At 41.0% G+C, this 26,518-nt stretch overlaps 1 protein-coding gene across 1 annotated transcript; it reads left to right on the forward strand.

Moving 5' to 3' along the window:
• Positions 1–345: 345 nt before the first annotated feature.
• Positions 346–19,181, forward strand: LOC115397382 (DNA repair protein XRCC1-like). The gene is made up of 17 exons (XM_030103654.1): positions 346–790; positions 874–966; positions 1,867–1,974; positions 2,054–2,212; positions 2,459–2,536; positions 3,727–3,844; positions 4,018–4,124; positions 4,294–4,441; positions 4,522–4,762; positions 5,685–5,801; positions 15,919–16,000; positions 16,078–16,177; positions 17,469–17,511; positions 18,213–18,337; positions 18,442–18,532; positions 18,621–18,696; positions 18,890–19,181. The coding sequence occupies exons 1-17, from the start codon at positions 740–742 to the stop codon at positions 18,995–18,997; spliced, it is 1,845 nt and encodes a 614-aa protein (XP_029959514.1). The 5' UTR covers positions 346–739; the 3' UTR covers positions 18,998–19,181.
• The last annotated feature ends 7,337 nt before the right edge of the window (positions 19,182–26,518 follow it).

Raw genomic sequence — 26,518 nt, forward strand, 5'->3', positions numbered from 1 at the left:
AAGAAACAAAATGCTTCGTTAATGACAGTGAAAAATATAAAATGCAAAGTACAAAAATATTTCAAATGAGTCAGACACACGGAGACAAATCACAAATTTACGTCCAGAAAGGAACATTTAAACAACAAAAATGCAAATACATGTCAGTAAAGGTGGAGCTTGTCTCGGTTTTATAACAATACATTTGATAAGATCATATTGCTCTTCCCAGTTGGTGGCGGTCTTATATACACTGTCAATGGTGGCAGTATAACTTCGGTGATGCTTTTTTATGACAGTAGAAGAAGACAGCAGACGCTCTCATTGGATAAAAAGGACATTTACCGGAAGTGGCGGTACGTCATAGCATGTATGGGCTTTTGGTGGGAAAATGAGTGCTCAGATGCGCACGTTTAACTTAAAATTATTACCAGTAACACACATTTTCTTGTGTTTCGCGTAACTACAAGGTGACGGATGTGCGTTAAGTTAATATCCGTGTGACGGACTCATACGCTGTTGCCTTGATGTGTGCTGAAATAATCAGCATCAGCAGGAAAACTTGCCTCTGCCTTTTGTTTGCTAGCATGCTATCCCGTCAGATAGCTGTCTGTACTTTAGTCTGAGGTCCGTGACACGTCTAAGCAGTCACTTAGTGTGTTTTATGTGTCGTTAGCCGGTTGAGATAACCCGAGGTTTGGTGTAACGAACGAAATCAGGAATAATTATTAATAAATAGCCAAGCGGAATCAACAACAGCATGCCAGAGATCAAACTGAAGCACGTCGTGTCTTGTAGCACTGAAGACTCGGTGAGTTTTTGGAAGAGGTTTGTTTTAGAAGGGACTTGAAAAATCCAGCTGTTTCTTATATCAGTCTTTTATTTACAAACCAGACTCATAAAGCAGATAATCTGCTGAGCTCCGACACCTACAGGAAATGGAAAGCAGCGAGAGCCGGAGAGAAGCAGACATCCGTCATCCTGCAGGTTTGTGTTTGCTCTGACTCACACCAGTGTAAACAAGCTGTTTGATTGCTGATGTGGCGTTTACTTAACTTCGATTACAAGATAGATGGATTCCTATTAGACTGAATCATAACATTTCTATGGAGGGCGGGTCTGGGTTTGCTCCGAGTGGAGTTTTCATGTTCACCCTACGAAATATTCTATTTGTAGTAATTCCAGTGTTTCTCTGTCTTTAGGGATCTTTGCTTCACACAATACAGGATTGTGTGAGGATTCTGTGCACCTTTAAATAAACAAGACTCTCACTCAATTTTGACTTCTGTACCTTTATTGCAAACAGATTCTTTGTTCTGCATAGGTTTGCAGATAATCGACAATTATAAGTTTCATAAGTCCTCAAGCACACAGAGAGTTTGTTGCTTTTCTAGAGATGAACACAAGTATTATCAAGGGATGATGCCTGCAATATTACATTCCTATATCACCCGAGTCGACAGCCTTGTTAAGCCGAAATATTGGTTTTGAAATAGAAAAACAATTGAAGTTACTTGCAATAGCTATGTGTACATGTGAAAGAAAGTTCCATGTCTTGCCTGATTCTCTTGAAGAAGCACAGAGTTGATAAAGTCATCTAGTTTATTGTAAGGGAAATATTGGCACTGGCAAATGATCAGATGTGTTTAAAATTATTGTCCTCTCATGTTAAATATTGCCATCTCCCCTCTGAATGTGTATTGATTCTGTGCTGTCAAGTTTTCTGTAATTGAGAATCATGCTTTAAAATACATCATTAGCAATAATTTGTTTTGTGTCCATTTAGTTTGAGCGCTCACATGTGGGGATATGTTCAATAGTCTTTCGCTGCTCTGTCAGAACTTTCTTCTTCCCACTTGTGTTCAAGCTGATTTACTGTGCTCTCAGTTTGAGAAGGAGGAACAGGTGCACAGCATCGATATTGGAAATGAAGGGTCGGCTTTCGTCGAGGTGCTGGTGGGAAATTCTTCTGCAGTCCGAGACCAGGACTATGAGGTATTCCCTCTACACTAAGCTTTCACCTTCATAATGTATAATGTGTAGGAATATAATTGTTAACTTTTTTATCTTTTAGGTTCTGTTGGTCACGTCTTCCTTCATGTCCCCCACCGAGAGCCGCAACGGCACCAACATGAACCGGGTGCGGTTTTTTGGGCCCTCCCAGCTGCAGAAGAGCACGGCTCAGGAGAAGTGGGACAGAGTGAAAATCGTGTGTAGCCAGCCGTACAGCAAGGTAATGACCATTATTATCCACCAACACTTCTCAATCAGTTCTGAATAAAACATTTATAAAGTGTGTCTGTAGTTTGATGTTCATTAAGAGACTGTTATTTTACGTACTGCTATCAGTAATAAAGCTTTCAGTAATATGCAGGTGTCGCAGGTGTAACTTTCAGGGTCCATTCAGTTGAGATGAATGCATTTTTGTTTTCTCTTGTCATAATAATATATTTTTAACCTTTGTCTTTGTGCTTTTCAGAACATAGCGTACGGTCTCACCTTTGTTAAGTTTCATTCACCGCCTGACAAAAATGACCCTCCTCCCACTTCATCCCCTGTAAGTAATGTAACACACACACACACACACACACACACACACACACACACACACACACACACACACACACACACACACTCACACACACACACACACACACACACAGTGTCAATAACAAAAAGTTCAAACTTTGAATTGGCTAGTTTTTCACATTAATTGGTCGTGAAATTTGATCAGCTGTATAAACATTTTTGGTGTCATTTTAATTTTTATGGTTTTTTTTATTGTAATCTCTCAAGATATTTATTACACTTTATCACGAAAACATGAAGCTGTAAATTTTTATGTTCTAATGCAATTGCTATAATTTCTTTTTTTTTCTTTTTTTTTTTTTTTTTACTTTTTATAGCTATTATTTTTTAACCACTTTCTTTAAACAGGTTTCCTTCCTTCTGATTTTCCTTCCATATCCATGATTTGTATATGTGGGAGGAAAAGCATACTGTACAGTTCATGCTGCTGTGAGTTTAATGCAGTAACTTTCACTGTGTGCTGAGCTGAATGCAGTGTTGGTGTTTTTGCCAGCTGAGAACACACCCACACTTTGTAAAATACCAAAAAATGACAAATAGCTGGCAGGAATTCCTCAGCTGTACACACCAGCACCAGTGGAGTCGACCTGCTGTAATGATGAGATCTTCTGACACCAGTAGCACGCTGTGATTCTTTAGAAGTCTTGATCTCCTGCTGGATTCAGCTGGAAAACCATTTTTTTAGAGCTGCTTATTAGGTGTGTATGAGTATTTAGATTCACTATCGTCCAGAGGGCTGCGTCAACATTGCACCATGGATCATATAAACCGAGCACGCATAAACACGTCTTTGATTTTTTTTCTTTTTTTAATGGAGAATGATTCTGTGAGACCGATCCCAACGTAAAAGTGATGTTTTAATTAAAAAAATAAATTAAAAAAAAGCACATTAAAAAGTCCATCTTCAGTACTGTGTCTTGTTATTGGTTCATGTGCACAAGCCACAAACGGCCAGTGTCGCAGCACAAAGCATCATGGGATCGATCCCCCGACTGCATGTGTCTAAAGCTGGTATTTTTGGTGTATATAATCCAGCCCGTCAATCTGATCACTTCATTCACTGTTCATGTAATCACACTACTAAAGCTGCGAAACACATTACATCAATAAAATCCATTTATCCTTCTGTTTGGACCCTGAACTCCTTTTTTATTTCAGAAATTGACGAAGCTGGGACAGTTCAAGGTGAAGGATGAGTCTCCTTCGTCTGGATCCAGTCTTCAACCTGGCAGCCTCTTCTTCAACCGGGAGTCAAAGTCAAGCACTTCACTCAAGGGTAAATGTTTGATTTCACTCTGTATAACCTGGAAAAACCTTTTAAATTCTCATTGGATCCCAAAGTGGAGATGTGTGCAAATCAATGGCCTAATTTTTTTGTCCTTAAGGCTGTATTTTGAAGAAAAGTTTCTTCTCTTCCTTCATCTGCTCTTTGCATTCCTGCCTCTGCAGCGTCTCCTCAGACTGAGAAGCTGAGTTACGCTGCAGCCGCCCTGCAAGCGGGGGGAAGCTCCCACTCAGCAGGCCAAGCTTCGTCTTCCAACGCTTCCTCGCCACAGGTACCGAACCTCTCCGTCATTTTCTGCACCAAAGCACAGTTTAGGAGCTTGACGCCTACAATGTAAAGACTTTCTATGGCGACCAGTGGGACTTGTTGCTGCATAAAATGTGTCTGCGCTTCAGTTATTTTGCTGTTTTCCAGAACACTCTGTTACCTCTGTCTTTCAGCCACCAGCAAAAAGGAAATTTGAGTTCAGTAAAGAGCGCCAGTCGGCCCCCGGCCCCCCCGCGCCCAAGAAAACGAGCCCCGTCGGCTCACCGGAGGGCAAAGCGGCAGCCCTCAAAAACAAGGCGAGCCCGGCCAGCACTGCCAAAGGTAGAACCGCGTGCGAGTAACTGCCAGCAGACGATCGTTTGACCCTGACGGTGTTTAAAATCCCTCACTTCTCCTCACAGCTCCACCAGCACCGAAAGCTACGGAGAAGAAGCGGGAGAGCCAGTCGAAGCCGGAACCCAAACCCAAACAGAAGGCCAAATCTCCCAGTGAGCAGCAGGTCCCGCTGAACCGCATCATGGAGGGCGTGGTGTTCGTCCTGAGCGGCTTCCAGAACCCCTTCAGAGGGGAGCTCAGGGAGAAAGCTCTGGACATGGGGGCCAAGTATCGACCCGACTGGACGCCCGACGCCACACACCTCATGTAAGCTTGACTCGGTTTACCTTTAGTGCAAGTTGTACAAAATAAACGCGTCTTTGTGTCGTGAATGTGAAGCTGCAGTCAGACCCTTTTTGGAATAATATGGTGTAAAGATGATTATCAGCTCTAACAAAGCTGTTTAATTAATTAAAACCTCTTTTTACTCATCTGAAAGTAACATCAGATTTTTAGTTTATGTGATGAACCAGTTAACTGTATTCTGAAGCCTTTTGCTTAATCAGCAGGCATACCAACAAATTGAAGGCATTTCCTTATGAGAAAGTGTCTGATGCCTAAATTGCCTGAAGTGTTCAAATCAGTTTGTTTGATTTACGTGTGATGCTCTCTACTGCCAACGGTTTCAATGAGATACATTGAAATTTTTTTTTTTCTTTTTTGGTGTTTATTGATGGACTTAGTAACAACTGTTGACATTGAAATATTCAGTCTTTATTGGATTAGAAGGCATGTTTTTCTCAGTTTCAGAAATCTCTAGATGTGAATAGCATAAAAGAATAAAAGATACTGACGTGATGAGTTTTAGGTTCTCCCTCATGTTGGTGTTGATTGCATTGTGGTTTTTTTCTGTAGATTATATGAGCTGTTTCTTGTCTTAACTCTGGTGCTTGGAAACTTTCTGCCTGCACGAATGCACCAGTGGCAGCATCAGCTTCTAACGATCACATTACTTATTGATGATAATGGCTTTATTTTTTTCCCCTAAGTGCAAATATTTCCTAATTTTCCCGTGATGTTCTGTTGTTCTTCATTCTGTCTGTCTCTGATATTTTCATAATTGAAACAGATTAGGCCGTGAATCCAATAATAGCAGACTATTTACAACTGTCAGTGTCTCTTTAGTGATGTAACCGTGTGTGTGTGTGTGTGTGTGTGTGTGTGTGTGTTTGGTCCCCTCGCTCTCCAGCTGTGCCTTCGCCAACACCCCCAAATACAGCCAGGTGAAGTCAGCAGGGGGCATGATCGTGCGGAAGGAGTGGGTGTTGGACTGCCACAAGAGAAAGCAGAAGCTCTCCTATAAACGGTGAGTGAAGGAGAAATTCCGTGAAAAGCAGCCGATTTAGATTGAAGTGAAACTGAGTGGAATTTCTGCCCTGAGCAAGAACAATTCGACAAGGATTCAGTATCTTTTTTTCCTCCCCTGTTGCACATTTGTGTAACGCATAAGTCCACGTCTGATTAACGCCCTAAGCCACATCTGTCCCTCCACGTCCAGCAATCTGCGCTCGGCACTCGAGCTGATTGAAACGTCCAAAAATACACCTCGCGCGGCAGCGCTGCCCACTCTCCACGGAGAACATCGTAACCTTGAGCAGCTGATCCCCCGCCGCGATCACAAATTAAAGCCACCCGGCACCGGCAGCCCCCTAATTACCCGCCTCATTACCGAGGCCAGCTTTCGTAACATCAAGGTCTTCTGTCATCACGCCACAAAAAAAAAAAAAAAAAAATCAGTGCGTACTGAATAATGCAGAGCCGAGCGCTACTTCCAAGCCGTGGAAAAGTCCAGAATAATTTGAGTGGTAGTGTACTTTGCTGTGTTTTTTTGCTTCATCATTTAAAGAATTCCTTCACTCCCGTCTCTTAAAGGATGATTGTGCCTGTCAGTTTCGCACCAGGCCGGGTTATCCAAGGCTTTACAGAAGATAATTCTGATATATTTAGACTTTTTAAACTAACTAAGAGTCTGTTATAACAAGCGGTTGATATATCAGACCTAATTATATCATTTTATATATTACTTCTAAATATAAAATCAGCAAAATTCATTTTGAGTTATGGTTCTTTTTGTTTTTAAATTGGTTTAATGTTCATAATGACAGAGGGAAATTCTTTCTTCTGATATATAGTTTAATAATGTCTCTATAAATATATATCTATCAATAAATATCCATGTGATAGTTTCTATAATAATGATGAAAATAATTCACTTTTTTGTTCATTAGCAGGTTTTATAGAATCCTGAGCAACAGCATTAATACATTGTGTATACTGTTCAATTGTTTGTCGATTATTTGAAAAATAAATAAATAAACGCCAGTCAGGTAATCAGCGGCTCATGATTCGAGCTCTCAGCCACATGGTGCACCTTTTAATCTGTCCCTTCTTTCACCGCGGCAGCTTGAGCTGAACCGGAATTATTTCATCGCTGCTGAGAAAAAAAAACATTTACATGAATAACAAAGAGAAAAAACTCACGGGGAATGATTGCTTTCAAAGTAGTTGAACTTTCAGTTTTGAACCAAGCATTTCACAATAACGGCATTACAACACAAACCATCGCCGATGGTTTGTGTTGTAATGCTGTTATTGTGAGTGATTCATAATAACAGCATAACACACTCTAATGAACCCTGCTGTGACTTCGATCATACTCCCTACTGTATTTATTTAGATTTTTGCAGTTGTGGAATTGTCGAAAATGTCACGCTGTTCAGTGTCAAGAAGAGTAAGAAAAGGCTAAAATGGTTAAATCTGCAAAAAATGAACCAAAGGAGGATATTTATTCCAAATCATCTTAAATCACTCAAAAGGTCAACAAAAAACATGCAAAATGGTTAAAATGCAGAAACGATAGATTCGAGACTGAGAATATCTACTAAAATGGCTGAAACGGCGCAGTGCTCTAAAGCTGGACTAAGAAGTGGCCGTAAAATATCTACCATTCTAAACTGTCGTGAGAAGCGGTTTTGGATTTGTAGGCTTGTGTATTCTCTAAGAGGCCGCCGGTGAAAACTGGAAACACAAAAATAAAAATCTAGAAGTAAAAAAAAACTTTATAAATTTGAGGCAAGAGAAAGAGCACTGCTATTTGGATGAACAGACATTAACATGCATTTAAATGTTTCAATCAATGGCAAATCAGACCTGTGTTGCAATAAACCACAACATTGTTTCCATTTATTACGTTATTATGATGCAGTTTTCTCTCTGCAGCTCTTTTTCAAACATGCATGTAGTTTGGATCACTTCTGTTCATGGTGAAGTTCAGTCAGTGGGCTGAAAGTTGGTCTTTTTTTTTTCTCTCACACGAAGAGATTAATTGTGTTTTGGTTTTGACGCGTCAGTCGCCACTTCTCCCTACAGTTTTTGGATTTCGCTGAGCGATGAGCTGTTGATTTAGATTTATATATGAGCGCGGCAGCTCTGAGTTGAAGATGCCAGAAAAGCGTTCTGCTGCGTCATTTCACAGAATTAATTCTCATTCAGCTCCTGCAGGACACGCCTCATAGACCAGACAGGTTGAGAGAAATCAATTTTTGGTCCACGTTGGTCTTCAGAGTCTTTAATGAAAGCTATCGGAGTGATGGGATCTCTGTTGACAGCCTCACTCCGACCGATCTGTCTGCCTCATGCTGAAAGAGAGAAGCTAAATGCATGAATGACAATATTTCTTTGAATCCAAATCTTCCTTTAAGATTTTCTGAAAGTGAAACGATAGATATTACCGAAGCCTTCGCCGTCACCCTCACCTTTCTCCATCGGTTCCTCATCCACCCCCAGAAGATCTCTGCCCCCCCACTCCCTCCTCAGAATAAAGCAGCACTATTGTGCAGCATGTGGAGTGTGCAGCTTTGATGATGTATCCTTTATTTAAAAGCTGCATCTGCTATGCGTAATTAAAGGGACCACTTACTTTGATGATGACAAGTACCCCAAACACACACACACACGCACGCACGCACGCACGCTAAAGCGTCTAAAGGTGAACGCGCCGCTCCATCCGGCTCCTGAGAGACCGACACGAGCCAAGCAGTCCAGAAATGCTTTTCTCTCGTCGCCGTTACGCAATCGGAGACGGGCGGAAAACACTCGAGGAACTCTACAACATCTCGCCACAATAGATCCGAAGAGCTGAGCACGTCGCTGATGAAAGCAGCGCTCTGCAGCAGCGTCCCAGGAGGAGCTGCCAGCCCAACAATACCTGAACACCATCACTGTCTAATTAATCTGCAGCGCATTAAATATGGGAAAACAAAAACATCTTCTTGACAAGAACTCCTGCGTCATGGAGAAAACTGATTATTTCCTATTTAATTGGAGCCATATCTGTGAGTAACGCTGCAGTGTGAGACGAGCAGCAGCTCTGTGTGTGACGCTCAGTTTACCTGCTGGGCTTTATCAGGTTTTATTTGAGGAGTAAAAGTCAGGAAATGAGTGACGGGATCACATGCGGTGCTGCAGCATGTTTTCCCGGAACGGAGTCACACCAAGCAAAACGTATTTCCGATTTGTCACATAATTGATTAATGTGTAGTTTGAAGTGCAGCCGTTGTTATTCTCCACCGCAGCTCTTGGGCCAGGTTTGTGCTGGAAGCGCCTGTCAGTCTCCAGAGCCGCAGGCTTGATCTCTGCCTCGCCCTGTCTCTATCTCAAAATGTTTTTTAGCCGCTCTGCCATGAATTGCTTCCAATGGAGATGAGATAACTGAAGCAGAAAATAAACTATATGTGTGAAATATTTGTATTTCAAACTGAAATTGCAGATCGCTATGCTGCTTCCATAGCAGCATAGCATTTAAAGCTTTGTCATTTTTACAGTGTTTTTAGTCGTGTAGATTCTTTACTGATTAAGTATTCTTATTTCATTATCTTTGCGGTTATTCTTCGGTTGTTTTAGAGCAAATTTGAGTGTGTATGTGTCTGTACAATCACAGTAAAGATAATCCTATAGTATTATATTGGTCCAAGTGGAAGACAGACTCTTTACTCTGTTTCCAAAAGTCGTTTTTACATACATATATATTTATATATGTGTGTGTAGCAACTTTTTTTTTCAGCATTTGTAATCTGATTTACAATGCTGCATTTACCTTATTCAGCAAAAAAAAAAAAAAAGAAAAGAAAGGAAAAGGGGAAAAAAAGTCAGACCAGTAGACACAGCTTTATGTTTCCACGTCCCAAAATAAGGAGCGTCCTTTCAGTTCAGGTCACCCGTTACTCTGCACATTTTCAAATCCTGCTTGAAAACACACCATCCAAGCATAAGATAAGCTTTTCAGGTTAAATCGTCTCAGAAGGTCTGATATTCAGGATGTGATATTTCATCTCTCGGTGTTGCTCCGACTTCTGCATGACGACGGCAAGACGGCCTCCAAATCAAGAGGAACGTGCAAGTGCTGGAAACAGTTTATCAAGAGATAAATGTCAGGCCCCCGAGCTATGATCAATGTCCAGAGGGTTTAAAATGTTGCATCTTAGATGTTTTGCTGTACTCTAGACGTCTAGAGGTCTAGACGAAAGACTGATTAAAATGAACCTGCATTCCATCTTTATTGGTGCTGTAAATGAACACGAAATATTGACAACTGTTAATAACTTCAAAAACAACAAATCGACAGATCACGCTAATATAGACATATCCTTAATTAAAAGTATAATTGATATAATTTTAAAACCTTTTACCTATATTTGCAATTTATCATTCCAAACCGGCATTTTCCCCGATGAAATGAAAATTGCAAAAGTCATTCCTATATACAAAAATGGAGATAAACAATTACTCACTAATTACAGACCAATCTCACTACTCCCTCAATTTTCCAAAATCCTGGAAAAACTTTTTATGGACAGGTTGGACAGTTTTATCAATAGGATACCATCCATCACAAGACACTACTCAATAAAATGTACAGATACGGAGTACGGGGTACCGCCCTTGCATGGCTAAAAAGCTACCTTACTGATAGGAAACAATATGTGCATTTCAATGGAGTAGATTCCAATATCCAACAGGTTACATATGGTGTCCCACAAGGCTCTGTTCTTGGCCCCAAGCTTTTCATACTTTATATAAATGATATCTGTGATGCTCTGCAAAATGTTACCTGTGTCCTATTTGCTGACGATACAAGCCTTTAATGCCTCCGGTCCAAATCTCGAACAGCTCTTGCATGTAGTAGAAAATTATGTAAAAATTCTTAAAAAGTGGTTTGATATAAATCAATTATCATTAAATAGAAATAAAACAAATTTCATTTTATTTGGTAATAAAATGATCAAAATTCCATTGAAATTATCCATTAACGATAGAGCCATTGAGCAAGTTAACCAAACAAAATTTCTAGGCGTCATAATTGATAGCAAACTAAATTGGAAGGCCCATATTGACAATTTAAAAAGAAAAATATCGAAAATAATTGCACAAAATTACACAATCTTACACAAAGTAAAATATTTTGTCAATCCAAGATCACTCCATATCCTATACTGCTCCCTGTTATTACCATATCTAACATACTGTGTGGAAGTGTGGAGGCACACACATAAATCTATAGTCCAACCGATTTTCATATTACAAAAAAAAGCAATAAGAATTGTCAATCATAGCGACTATTACGCTCCAACAAATCCACTTTTCATTAAAAACCGCCTACTTAAATTAGAAGACTTAACAAACTTAAGCACAGCAGTGATAATGTATAAGGCATATCATAATATTCTCCCAGACTGCATGCAGGAGCTGTTCAAGCAAAGAGAGACCAGGTATAATCTGAGGGGCACTGCAATATTCAATAAAATAAAAACAAGAACAAATACCAGAGGAAATACTTCTTCAGTCAAAGGGGTAAATCTGTGGAACACTCTGGACATGGAACTAAAAACAGCAAACTCGCTGATTAAATTAAAAAAATTATACGAAATAAGGGTCATTGACAAATACATTACACTGAGGTAGCAAACAAACCTCACAATCCAAACTTCACAAAACTCATAATCAAACTAAACTTCTGTTGTTTTCTTTCTTTTATCAATCTATCAATTATTTATTTATTTATTGTAATAATTTTGTCTGTCTTGTGATCTATCTCTGTTCATTATTTATGGTTAGTACTATTCTTAGCGGCCTCATTAAGGGTGAGAAGGGCAAAGAAAAAGGAGGAAAATTGGAATGTAAAAAAGAGAGGACAGGGAAAGGAAAAGGAAAAGAAGTAGAGAAGATAGAGCAGAAGAAGGGAAGGAAAGAAGGAGAGAGAAGGAAGGAAGGGGGGGAGAGGAAAAAAAAAAAGATTGGCTCCCTCTGTCATGCTCCATCTTGACTGTTGCGCTTGGTTCGACTTTGTATAATGTTTCTTTTCTCTATGTCGCGGTGAGGTAAAGGTGGGCTAAATAAGCTTCGGCTTCAGCCCGAAACCTTTTCGGTCTGATAACATGTTAACCATATATACACATATGTTTTTTGTACTTTTCTGTTTATTATATACCAGACCGAAATAAAATCTAAAATCTAATCTTTAAAACCATCTAGTTTTAGGGATATTTCTGTCACAGTCGAGCCCCGGTGTGGCTTTTAGTTTATTTGTCTCGACTGCTGTCTTCGCTTGATGAATTCTGCTTCACAATAATAGGAAGAGCCGACACCGAAGTGCCGTGGTACCGGTGTGTCTGCACATGTGAATGATTTATACCAGTGTCTGGACCAATTATACTTCTCAAAAAATAAATAACACGTCCTAGATCTCAATGGATCCAGTTGAAAATCTTTATTTACTACACAGCGGAAAACATTGAGACAAAACAACTTAAAAATGATCGACGCAAATCAAATGTATTATCCCATGGAGGTCTCCTCTTGGTCCTCCTTGCACAGAAAGTCGATGTGCCTCCTGGCCTGTCTGCTGATATCTCCTCCCTGCTCTGGACACTGCCCTGACTTAAGGCCGGCACACACTACGGGAGAATCGGGCCGAATTTTGCCCCGACGTTCTCCTGATCGAAGCCGGCAAAGGTCCGACTGTCTGGAGTATGCAAATGAGCTCGGGTCCGATCTTCCTGTGGTGTGCGGTGTGTTCAGAGAGATTTTTTTTATTTGCGGTCGGAGCCGCTCGGGAGGCGTCGGAAGGGGAGATCGTGGATAATATGAACATGTTTAATATTCCTGATCACAGATCCTGTTGTGTGTGGAAGAGTGAGGAGCCGATTCTCTCCGTAGTAACACCACACACTAGAAGATCAGGAGAGGAAAATCTGGTGCGATCTGTCTTCTGTTGTCTTCTAGTGTGTGCTCTCTGAATCGCGGAAGATTTGAAAACATCCTGCAGTGTGTACCAGGCTTTTAAACATCAGCGAAAAAATCACGCAGAGAGGATGAGAGCGGAGAAAAGCTCCGCGGTCACCACCTGCAGAACGACTCCTAATTGCCTCTAATTTCCAGTCATTCAGTCCCACAGCAGGTGAAACTGACTCACAATCAGTGTTGCTTCCTAACTGGACTGCTTGATTTCACAGAAGGCTGATTGACTCGGCGTCGCTTCGCGTTGTTCAAGTGCTCCCTTTATTGTTTCGAGCTGTGTAGTTGTAAACACTTGTATCATGAGGACTCATCAAGACCCTAAATTTCGATCGAGTCTACAGAAACTCTGAAAACACGAGCGTGTGTGTCACGAGGACATCAGGAGTTATTTTCCACGCGGCAGTTTTTCTGCATGTCTCCTCCATTTCTGATATCATTACAACTGGTACATGGAGCTTAATGGAGCATAGAGCCTTTTATTTCCCCCCGCTCTCTCTTAACCTTCGCAGAGATCATTACTGGTGATCATCTCCTCTCTAACAGCCCGGCTTTGCATGAATTTTCCATTTTGGATTCAGTTTCTTCAGTTTATTTGACTGTTAAATGCCAAACGGGCTTCGGTTCAGCCTGGGTTATTGATTTGTTTCTTACTTTTTTTCACCAAATGAGATGAATATATTTCATTCTCAATATTCGGCTCTATGAGTTTTTTCACGCAGAGATAATGAAGCACTAAGTGATTTACGCCACAGAAACAAAAACAGCCCCCCTCCCCCCCAAACACATTTAAAATCAAGGCTGAAAAGTTTGAGGAAAGCTTAAAAATAAAAGCTATAAATATATAAATAGAAATGTTAAAGTCTGATTAAATAAATTTGCTTTTGACTACGTCAATACTCACCGCAGACTGACATTTCAGAGGAAATGCAGTCTTGCTTTATAAGAGTGATCTATGGTAATTTAATTACAAAACAAGTTATCAGTCTGAATGAAAAAATTACAAAAGAAGTTTACGTGTTTGGAAGCATCCAGTCTGTGGCGTCGATGCGAACCTCAGTATTTCTGATTTCACTGCTCAAATAAAGCAGTGCAGCATCACACTTATTCACTAAAATGTATGTTTTATATATAATTACCTTAAAAACTGAAACATGAATCCATCAGTCAATTGTTTATAGGTGCACATGATGAATTTTTCTTCTTCTTCTTCCCATAATTAAATTCAAACCGTCTCAAAACAATTGAATCAGGTAAATTGGATGATGCCCGCATGCCTCATCCCAGTGGCTTCATCAAATCAAGCTGGACTAATCTGGCTGGGGAACTTTCACAGACGGCGTAAAACTTGGATCGCTGCTACATTTATTCCATTAAACTGAGATATCCATGTATCTTCTCTGCCGCTGTATTCAGTTAAAGGTCGCGGGGGTCTGGAGTGGATCCCGTCGACTCTGGGTGTGAAGGCAGGGTCACACCTCGGATAGGTCACCAGGCCGTAGCAGGAAGCAGGAAGGCGACCGCACATTGATATTCATACAGGCAGTTCTGCTCACCAATTGTATCTAAAAGCATGTTTCGCGACAGCGGGAGAAAAGCCATGAACACATATTTTGGGAAAAAAAAGAAGAAAAAAATCTAAAACAAAGAAAGAAAAGATTCGAACTTCACAAAAGAAAAGATTCTGCAGCTTCAGAAGGCCTGGCCTGGACTCACACCACAGCTTTACTGCTATGAGATGAATGTTCCACCTGTCACATCGCCTATAATTTGTATATAATTATTTCCTCCCATTTTTTTAAACGGGTGCTTTTGATTCATGCAAAGTACTAAAAACACACTGAAATAATTCCAACGTTGCATAAATGCTGTACGGTTTAGTATGTTTTAGTTGATTATTTGAATGTTAAAAACAACTGATATAACAATGAACTTTTCAATGAGTGTCAATTTTTCATGCATTCATCTGTGTTTCTTACAAGTTGAGCGTATCTGTTCATCATGGATGTTAAGTGGTGGACGCAGTGGTTGGTGGCTTGTTGTTTTACAGGGAAAGAAGTCAGAATGTTAAAAACACAGGTTGAGAAGCATCTTTTATACATGGTCGATCCAGATGTTTGCTGTGTCTAATATTGTTCTTTAAATACAGAGAGTAGATGCTATTCAGTGTTTTTACATGAGCAGCTTCGCTCTTGAATCAGATTATACCTCTGTCTTGGTCACCTCGAACTGAGCAGAGCTCGATCTGATTAAACAAACGCCTGGTCCCATTACACTCCGACTGATTCGTTGCTTTAGTCTGGGTTTCTTAGCATGATTTCATTTGAGACGCTTTAGTGGAAGAAATGCAACAAATTCACTTTTTTAAAGGTCTGATACACGATTTTCTCGAAAAGACGAAGCCCCACGTCTGTTACTCACTTTTTGAACAACGCGCATGCGCCAGACCATCCGCCCGGCTCTCCTGCTTCTCCCAGGAAACGCGTAAGTGTACGAGCGCGATCTCCTCTTCTCCGCCGTGCACGGCTCTGTTTACAGTTTCTGCGATCCGCCTCGCTCATAAATAAAGCTTTTTTTCTGAAACAGTTACAGTTTCATTGTGTCAGACTCGCCATCGGTAAGTACTAGCTCAGAAGCTCACGGCTACATAAACACTCTGAATGCGCATGCGCAAAAGGGAGAAGCTGATTGGGCGCAAGCACGGAGAACCGCCTTACGAAAGCAGCTCGTCAGAATGATTGACGAACAGACCCACCAATTATTTAGGTGATCCACCCGGAAATCAAAATGTTGTATTACACCTTTAAGTCTGACAGAAATGCAGGGATGGTTTTTACCTGAAAAACTCAGCAATTTTCAAGTCAGTAACTTTGTGTCTGAAATCAGAGAGTGATTGTAATTATATGCTGAAACAGAAAACATGATATTTCTCTGGATTCTAACTGGCACTGATTGGTAAACAAACAACGACAAGGCCGATTATCCCAGTGGAAAGTGGAAGGCGTCCACTCTTGGCGTACCTTGAATCACTGCACAAGTAAAACTGATTGAGAACATGATATTTTGTGCACGTCTTCCTTTTCCTCCGGCTTTTTTTTTATCATCCCGACACTCCATTTGTTTCCACGCAGATACTTGATGGATGGAGCCGAGTCGAGTTCGGAGAGCGAGATGGACGTGGACGACCGGAGCGAGGAAGAAATGAGCACCGAGGTACATTTGTTTTCTGAGTGAGCCCATCAGAGTAACCAGGTGAAGCATCAGTCTGTCTGACCGGGCCGTTTCCGCAGAGTCCGCAGAAGCAGCAGAGACGAGTCACCCCCAAAAAGACTCCAGTGAAGATGGAGGAAGACGACGAGTACGGCGGCTCCACTGACGTGGACGAACCAGGTGAACCGTCACTGACCTTCACTGACCTCCAGGAACACCAGAACAGTCCGGCTCTTTCTGACTGGCAGTGAGCATCCTGTTGTCAGCATTACAAAGCGATAAACATGTTTTTCGATTGACTGATGGCCGGGTGGACCCGACACGAAGAGCAGAGTGAAATGAAATGGGAGGAACCCGGCAGTGCAGAGGATATTGGAAAATGTGAGCCAAGATGAAAGAGGCACTTAAAGTTGAGATTCAGTGTGAGCAGATCGGTACAGTCACAGAACTCGGTGTTGGAGGTCAGTTTGTTTGTGTCGAGGCGTGTAGCTCCCTCTTAATATGAGGTTATAGATCCAGATTGGTCGGACTGACATGAGCAGTGTTGTACAAACCACCGAAAGATTCATCTTTCGCCTCCGTACCGCCTGAAACAGCCAATCACATCCAATCACATCCATACCATGCTTGTTTTCATGGATAAAATAAAAACAAGCTGATAAAAACAGCTTTTAATTGCAACTATTTCTTTCTTCCAAAAAAAAAAAAAAAAAAAAAAAAAAAACATTTGATGCAACATTAAGCCGCGTTCCTCTTGAGAAAGCAATAAAAGACGTCTTTGCGGAGGCCAAGGAGGCAGAGTGTAAGCGAGTGAACTAACACAATGAATCACTTCCCACAAGTCGCAAACGGCTCGAGCCTGAAGAGGGATGAATCAATTGAGAGGGCGCGATGTGAGAGCAGAAAGAAAAGAACCGCCTTCACCAAGCACTTAGAGACGGATCGGTCGACGGCACTTCCACGGGAAGGACGGCAGCTCGGGCACACACGCCGGCGCTGCAGGTGGAGGAGCCGGAGGCCGGGCGTGATCGCCGTGGAGAGACTTGTGCATGATTCTCATTTCTATGTTAATGCGGAGCCGGGAGTAAAGTGGCGGGGTCGGCCTCTCCTCTCCTGCTTCAGCAGCTCTAGATTGTATGCTAATGGGCGGCGGCGCCAACAAGGTCACACCTATTGAACAACAAAAACGCAAGTTTTCCAAGCGATATAGGCGCATCAGGCATTTTCGTTTCAACCTGCAGGAAACACAGTAGAAAGATGAAGCAGTTTGTCTCCAGTAGTTTAACTCTCATTCTTCATGGTTAACTAGAGTTAAACTCAGAGTGCAGACGTGGAATTTAAATCGGTAAATAAATCCTGCTTTAACGTCTATAAGGCATTAAAAGTGTAGGGTTTTTGTCTTTTGTGTTTTTTTTTTTATTTTTATGGGCAATACATGAAAACATTGACATGTGTACTCTTCATCTGACAGGGGACGACGACTCTGCAGGCGACACGGAGGACGAGCTGCAGAGGTAAACGCCACAGACAGCCTTGAGGAGGCTGTTTTGAAATATTGACGTTGATCGGTTTCAGCGTCCCTGTCCGGTTATTTCACTCTTGGCTCACCTGACTCGGCCGTTCCATTTATAATTTCATTACAACTCGAGCTAAAGTGATGCCAGGTGAGATTTTTCATCTTTGGAAAACTTCCCACAGCCCTGCTGAATATCTTTTTTTTTTTTTTTTTTCCTCTCTCACTTCACTGTTTTAGTCCAATTTTTGTGTTCTCCTCTTCTGCTCAGCAGTGTTTTCTGATCGCAGCAGTTCCAAAGCTCTCAAAACACAATGTTTGTTTTCCTTTGCAGCACTAAACTGTAGAATCACTAAGCCGTCCTCTCGGATGGTGCATTGATTTAAAAAAGAAAGCTCATTTGTTCCTTCAAAGTGCTTATAACATGAACAGGAAACATGTTTTGGACGGCTCTTGTAACTCTTTAAAAGGTTTAATAATGCAGTTTGGTTTGTAAGGATTGCTAATAACATTTTATGTATTTTGTTGATGATTTTAGAATGTTTTATGTAACTTATCACCAGGCAGTCTTTGCATAATGTTAAAAAAGTTCTTGGTTTTAAAAGAAACGGTGAATTCAGTCTGATAAATCAACCCGTAGCAGAAGTGACAGAGACATTGAGTCTGGAAACACGCAGCATGACTGTGTTTCGCTGTTGAAAGGGTGGAGAAGAGTCACAAAGGGAAGACGGCGGCAGCGGTGAAGGACGAGGATCCGTACGGAGGGTCCACGGATGAAAACACAGACGTTGAGGCTGAAGTGGATCATCCCATTCCCGAGCTGCCAGGCGAGCCTCTTTTTCACTTTATTTTCAACTTCCCTGTTTTGCTCCACTAACCAGCTGTAATTACTCTTTCTACATGTTGTGCTGTCTTGCTTTTTACCTTCCAGACTTCCTGAGTGGAAAGCACTTCTTCCTGTACGGGAAATTCCCCAACAATGAGAGGCGACTGTTATTACGATACATCGTTGCTTTTAACGGGTGAGACAGACGTTTTGTTGTGAAAATAAATAATTCATATAATTTACCGTCATTTTCTCAAAAATGTGGCTGGAATTTCAACATTCAGAGAGATCGAGGACTACATGACGGAGAAGGTGCAGTTCGTGGTGACCAGTGAAGGCTGGCACGAGTCCTTCGAAGATGTGAGTTCACTTCTTTCACATTTTTATTCAAGTCCTCCGGTTTCCGAACACACTCCGAAAACACTGACGTGACTCCACTGTGTCGTTTCAACTTTCCCGGTGAATGTGAAAGCATTTGTGGCTCGTATTTAGTGACTTCTCAGCCGCGTCTCGGCCTCGCCGGTGTTTAATTCAGTAACGTTTCCTCCACCAGGCCCTGATGGAGAACGGAAATCTGAACTTTGTCAAACCCGCCTGGATTTACGCCATCAATGAGCGGCAGAAGATGCTGCCCTACCAGCCGTACTCAGTCGTCCCCTGAACAGTGAACTGAACGTACAGACCAGGAGGAGCCACAGACACATTTTTTACTTTTACAGATTGCGTTGAAGACGGTAATAATCAAACTTCATTATCGCCTCTGTTTGTACTGGATATCGACAAAGAACTGTTTTTCACAGATGTTTTTGCCAGTTTGCAAAAAAAAAAAAAAAAAAAATCTTTTTTAAATGGTGTCTGTCGAGGTTAAGTGTTAGGATTAGTGGTAGAGTTCTAGCTTTCGCTGACGAGGGTTGTTATTCTCAGAAGTCTTCCTCTCTCTCTCTCTCTCTCTCTCATTCATGTTTTCTCGGTCCATTTTGCTGCAGCGTGCCATCGCGGCTCCCCTCCTCTACCTCGGGCTCTGTCTGAAAATGAATTATCACCCTGTCCTGACAGCAGGCAACGCTGATAAAGCTCCTACTGGTGTGAGCAGGCAAACTATTACAAGACAAACCCAAAGTCAGGTGAAAGGTGTCTGTTAGTAAATGCCAGGAAGAGATGAGGATTTAAAAAAAAAAAAAAAAAGTGTCTGTGTGTGAATATTTTAGAAAAGAGCAGAAAAAGTGAGGATTTTGTTTTCTTCTTTGCTTTTCATTTGATAAAACACTGCGATTTCTGGCATGCCGGTGAGGATTAATGGGTAGAAGTTTGATTTTATTTATGTTTGTTGAATCAGTGTGACAACAACCAACCGACAGGGAAACGCGACAGATGTCGAGCTTTTATGTTTTTTTTGGACATTTCGTTAAAAAAAAAGTCCTTCCTAATAGACTCAAATACACCATCTGCTTTTCACAGCTCAACTTGTTCAATTCCAAGCCTTGAACTTATTTTCTTATAGGACTTAATTATTTTGTCTAAATAAAAAAAAGAGGTTTTTAATGAAAATATTGTTTTGGTTTTTATTGATTTAAACCGTCTTTGTGCCCAGCTGCTCTCTCGCTCCTGTGTTTACAGCTCAAGAGGCTCGGTCTTCCTTGTCATTCCTCCTCTGATCTCTCTCTAATTTACTTCCCTCCTGTTTTGCGCCCCGGAGCGACCGACTCTTCTCCTCAGCGGTCCGGGGGATTAGAACGTGGACGAGAGGCGGCGAGGGGAGGGGGAAGCTGCAAAAAACATGGGTTTAGATTTTGAGTAAAGCTGCATAAAATAGCCAAGGACTGGACTGCCTCCTAGTTTCAGTTAGATAAATTTACACACTTGTGATCCGCGTTCCTGCGACCTTGTCAAAGACACTGATCTGCTTTTTCATCAGAGAGAGAGCGCGAGGTCAAAACCCTTAGTCCTGGAAATGGACAAATTTATCACAGTTAATGACATCAACCGGATACAAGGTCGTATTTCACCTAAATGGAGATCCGTCCTGGAGGATGAGCTGCTTTTTTTTAAATTTTTTTTTTGATAGGTCGACTTCGGTCATCCTGCAGAGTTTCCTCCCGTTTCTTGATCGGCAGGCAGATTATTCTTTCTTTGTGCATTTTTATTCCTCCTGTGAATCTCGGCGGTGGCTTTGCCTGACAGAAACCTTCTTTCCTTCAAAGCCAAACACTCTGACTCCTCAACACGAGGAGCAGCGGTTGGCATATTCTAGGAAAAAGATTTTTTTTTTTTCTTAAATGTTCATTAGTTGGGTTTTTTTTTGTCATTGTTTTGCTGCTCATGTAATGTTTTGATGTCAAAATGTGAAAGATACTGATAGTTAGCGGATTCCTCACATCCAATTAACTAATGTTATTCCACTTCTGTTAATCAGCTGAAGTATTTTTGTATTTTGAAATGTGTTGGTGAAATTTCCCACCTCACAATGAGAATATCTCTCTGTGAGCCCTTTGGGTTACTCTTCTCTTCACTCGTATCTGCTTAAGGATCATTTGTATGGTTTTAGTGTTTCAGCCTTTTAAGCAGGATGTGATTCCGTCTCTCCTGACATAAATTACTGCGAGTCGTGATGAGCTCCGGTGCATACGAGCTGATAACAATTCATCCTCTTTATTGAGAGCATCTCCGGGCTGGCTTTGTTTTAGAGGGCAACGTTCATTTTGCAGAGGTGAGCAGGTCATCAGCAGGACACTTGTGTTTTTACTCCGGTTATATCAGAATTGCACAAAATGTAGAAGGATCACTGCCCTGTCAAAGTGCAGGTGGAATATGCTCGTGTTTATTTTCCAGTTTAAAAACATGGAGCAGCAGTATTTCAACCCAGAGCTCACAAAAGTGTGAATATTGAGGAAGTATGGTTACAACACAGAGAGAAAGTTCAATCTGCTCAGTAGGATCTGAGGCATTCCAAAGCCTTCCTCTTGATCTCGACCCGCTGCTCCAAATGAGAGGCCAGGGTGTCACGCTCCACTTTGCCACATCCAGCAGTTAAATCTAACAGCACCAAGAAACGCAAGTGCCCAAGTCAATAGCTAAGATAATGTCATTAATTAATTCAATGCACTGAATCTATGCTTTGTAAAGCTTGAAAATCAACTGGAAAACCTCAAGAATTTCATTTTTATTTAAAAAGTCAATTAGTTGGTAGAGTATTTTTGGAAAGACTTATGATAGAAAATTGAGTTTTGAAATTGGTTATTTTGCTAAAACTTTATGGTCCTGAGAAGGTTTTTTTTAAATCAGTAGCTGCATAATTGCACATTTAAAGCTTACAGTGACCACACCTATTTGTTGTTTATTTTCGCAAAGTTTTCGAATATGTGGAAAAACTGTTGGAGCCCTGAGGGATGGCCCAGCACACCAAGGAGGCAAAGCCATTAGGAGAAAACGCATGCAGGCACAGGGAGAACATGCAAACACAAAGTGTTCCCAAGATTGCATTTCTCCACATAAATAATTTTCTCTTCTCTCCGTCACTCACCATTGTCATTCAGGTATTGTAATATGCAAATAGAGCAGCGAGCGGTAACACACAGAATATTAATTTGAGTCTGGTATTAATGAACAGACTGACCTTATGAATAACCAGGACTACTAATTCAGTCCAATCAAAAGCTCGGTGTGCGTATTGTGCCCCCTGTGAGCCCAAGTATTTTATCCAGAAGGTTCAGACGCTGCTGCAAAATCAAATGAGAGGAATCTCTTTAGACACGAGTTGACGCCTGTTGAGATTTGAGAGCAGCATGAGACGAGCCATGAAATACGATGATGATAATAACGTTTGTATTTTAGGACCAAATGTGAAGTCCCACTGTGCTGCAGGAGTGTTTTCCTTTCTTTCTTTTTTTTTTATCTGTTTGACGTCAAAGCACACCATCAGGATGTGACCGGACAAAAATGGCTCCATGGCGGAGTTTCAGGGTGGAAACCACCGCTGATGAAAAAGAACATGAAGGCATATAAACATCTTCAGAAATCCAATTCTTGGGTCAGTCTCAATACGCTGAGCCGAATGATTTCAGCCACAGTGTGACTTCACGTTCACGCCATTTGCTCTGCTTTCCTCATGAAGATCATATGATTTCATTTTATCCAGGCTTCCTTTTTTTTTTTTTCCTTCATTTTCCGTCTCGTTTCATTAGGCCTGTTGACGGTGAGCTTCACCGGGTTGAAGGGCGGTTCCACGGAGATTTCTGTTCCCATCAGATCACTGTACACCGTGACAGCAGCGCCAGCTTTTCCTGAGCGCTGTCTCTTCAAATCGGTTTGGACACATTTACTCCTCTTGAGATCCAACTAAGTTAACATCCCAGGGGTCTTTGAAAAACGTTGAAAGAAAACTTAAAGTTGAGATAATACTTCAAAATACACGACGAAATGACAGGATACACAAAAGGCGAATTTATTAAAGAGCAGTCAAGAAAATGTTCGACTGTGACGTTTAAACTTTGCTCAAGTTACAAATCCCCTCCTTTCACTGCGACCAGGCTCCGTGGAGTCACTGTTCCACATGTAGGAATTAAAGTGAGGTCTGCAGACATGTTATTTTTAATTATCTCCTCGTGTTTTAATAAGAATGTTTAATATTTTGTTGGAAAACTTATAAAACATGTCTTCCGTCTCTGCAGACACAATCGATACTTGTGGTAAATACTCGTGCCAATATTCCAGCTGTTGCCTGCCAGGTGGGCTGGTTTATGGCAGTATATGGTGGGGGTCGGGGGGGGGGGGGGGGGGGGGGGGGGGGGGGGGGGGGGGGGGGGTTGCAGCCGCCATGATGTGATTTAGGGCACTAAATGACATGAATGAGACTGCCGTGGTTGTAAAATTTGCGCATATTTTGTGCACTAATTAAAAAAACTGAATTTATTAAAAATGTACATTTTTGATGAAACACCAACCTTTACGAATCAATTACAACTTCCTGGTTTTGGAAAAAAAAAAATAAATGGCACTTAATGATGAAGAGGTGAATTGTCTGCCTTGTAAATACAGGTTTATAGAACCCATAAAGAAAATTGATTCTTTGCTCATGAGCTACCTTGGATTACAAGATAACATCTCTGAACAACATGCACACTCAGTCCAATAAATAAATTAGCCTTGTCGAATTTTAAGGGCGTTGTCTTAAAGGATTTTTCAAATAATGCTCTAAATGTCAAAAACTGTTCCTGGACTCATTCCTTCATAAAAGAAAACAAGTTCCTGTTCATGAACATTTTGTCTTTTCTTCCTCTTCTTCCCAGATTTCTCCTCATTAACAGGTCATTATGTGTATATTAGGGGGAAGCAGCTGCTAGAATAAGGCTTATTCTATTAAATTGTTCCCCTTATGTGACTGTTTTGTTCTCACTTATATCCATCCACTGATCCACTCTGTCTTAGTTCTCCATACAAGGTTCATGAAACCAACATTTCATATTTAAAATTATGAAAATGTTTGATGAAAAATAGACTTATTTTACCCTGACACAGATTTTATTTACAAATGAAGAACAGAGTCTTTTGTCACTCAAGGTTACATGATTCAGCACTGAATCAGATGCTTGAGAAGAGTAGAAAGGAAAACAGTTTGTCACAAACTGGCCACTATAGCATCCTTTCAATGATCAGTGTTTATAAATAACTCATTGTCTTTACTATAACATACAATCCATAGTGTTACAATAACAGTAGTTGTTTGATTCCACGTGTGTACATGTGTTTGCTCGTGTATCCATGTAAAATAAAACAAAAGACAGTTACAGAGTTCTGCTGCAGAAAGTGCTTTGTTCTGGTTTGTACCGGTCTCATCTGAACAACGCCCACGGATTGGGAACTTCTGCCTAAAAGACTCAATCTGGGGCCTCCAGACTAGTTTATTGAAACTACAGGTGGAACATCCCGAGCCTGTGGTTGTGACTGTCCAAAGTTCTGTGTTTTTAAGATGATCAAACTAATATCTATACAGAGAGTGACGGTGCAGGTCACGGCAGAAGGTTGAGGTCAGACTGAACCTCCCAAGTTTGAGGAAGTGCCTCACAGACTGGAACTTCAGGAAATATACTGGACTTAAAAGCTAAAACCGTCCTCTCATTCACCAACCACGGCTTCTATTCTCCTTATTTCATAAGGCAAAAGTGTGGAATTTTGGGGGGAGTTTTGGAGGACTGTTGCTTCTTCTCCTCAACAAACAGGATCCTATAGACTAGTTTCTAGTTTAACAAATAAATTATAAAAACTGTGATCAAATAGTGTTTGGAGGACCTGTATTTTGTCAAGAATTCACTCATACTTAAGTACACTTCACATGGCATGAGCTAGACCATTCAAACTTTTTGATTTGCATGTTTGGAGCTAATTTTTTCTTTTTCAATTAATTTGTGTTTACTAAGGACATTTTTAAAATATTAAGGACTTTTCATCTGGTTTGGCTTTTCATCAAGTGTTTTTAATGTCTGTTTGGATTCTATGGATTTCAAAGTGTTTAGATTTGTCTTTGACCAGGTTGTGAAGCAGTATGTTATATGGGAGAAGATCATGTCATGCGCAAAAAGTTTTGCTGCATCTATGGTTAGGTATAGTCTTATGTGCCTGAAATTGGACAAATTGAATTTAATCATATTTTCTACCTTTTTAATGTGCTTTTTGAATGTCAAGTTTGAGTCTAATGTGATTCCGAGATATTTAAATTCTGATACTACCTGAATATTGTTTCCACTGGGCACAATGTCGGGGTTGAATTTAAGTGAGAAAAACAGAGAAACCGTTTTGTTTGTGTTTAGAAGTAAACATGAGTTCCTCAACCAGTCAGACACATGAAACATGGCTGCATTCAGTTTTTCTGTTGCTAGTTTAGTTTCAGCATGTGTATAAAGAACTGTGTCATCGGTGTACATTTGTATGGAGACAGTTGGACAGACAGAAGGCAGATCATTTATGTATAAACTAAATAAAATAGGCCCCAATATAGATCCCTGGGGAACTCCAAAGTTACAGTTAAGATATGTTGACTGAGATTTAATTTAATTGGATTGAATGTGATTCAAGGGCCACAAGTGAGAATTTTGTTGGTTAAATTCTGACTCGGCTTTTTTTCTTCCACAGCCCAAGAACGTGCATGTGAGGTTAACTATAATGGCATTGAATTCCTTAAATGTGCATGTGTGGCTGTGTATTTCTGTGTGTTTGCCTTGTGATGGACTGTGACCTGTCCAGTGTGTGTCCTGTCCTCACCCTTGGTAAGCTGGACTCCAGGATCCCCTGACCCTTTACATGATAAAGCGATAGAGAAGATGGATGGATGGATGTTTGTAGGTGAATGATTTTTTTGTCATGCATGCTATACACCTAAATACATTCACGACCATTTCTATAAACTGAGTGTGAGTAATAGTAGCCTTGCACTGAGTGGCTTTTGAGGAGACTATTTTCACTCAGGTATTTTTAAAAACATTGAAAAGAACAGTAGCCTGTTTTTTTTTTTTTTTTTTTGTTGTTTTTTTGAAGTACCATTTGTATTAGCAATACAAGACACTCAGCCACCAACTGTAACATCCTCTGATCCAGTTTTTTGACAGAAAGACTGATGAGTCAAATGCTGAGAAATTACCACCTAAGTTGAATCAACATGTTAGAATACAATGAAATAGAAAATATTTGAAAATATTGATTGTGTTAAGTTTGAATCACTGGGATTCACTGACAAGTATCATTGAATTCTTATTCGATCAAAATAAATGACCACCCATCAGAAATTGAGAAATAAAAAAAAACACACACACACTCTCTCTTTGGCTCCACCCCCTAGAATAACTTTAGCCAATAATATTACAGTATGTCTGCAGCGACAACAGCCGGTATTTTCCTTTTTTTGCTGTAAATATAAACAGAACCTGTTCAGACTCCTCCAGGTCTCCCGCAGCTGTTTCCATCCGCGTCCCCGGCTCCTCTGTCGGACTGCCCGGCGCTCCCCCCGCCGCCCCCGGCCAGAGGAGCGGATCTATCCGACCAGACAGACGGACAGGGGGTCAGGATGGGAGGACTGGCCGCCAGTCGTTGATGGGACGCGGCTGACCGGCGGACAGTTTGTCGGAGAGGAGCAGAGAGCGGAGAGAGGAAAGGTGAGGAAACAGACTTTTAGCGCGTGTGTATAAATTCATAT

Source organism: Salarias fasciatus, chromosome 11, assembly GCF_902148845.1.
Source record: "Salarias fasciatus chromosome 11, fSalaFa1.1, whole genome shotgun sequence".
NCBI classification, from domain to species: Eukaryota; Metazoa; Chordata; class Actinopteri; order Blenniiformes; family Blenniidae; genus Salarias; species Salarias fasciatus.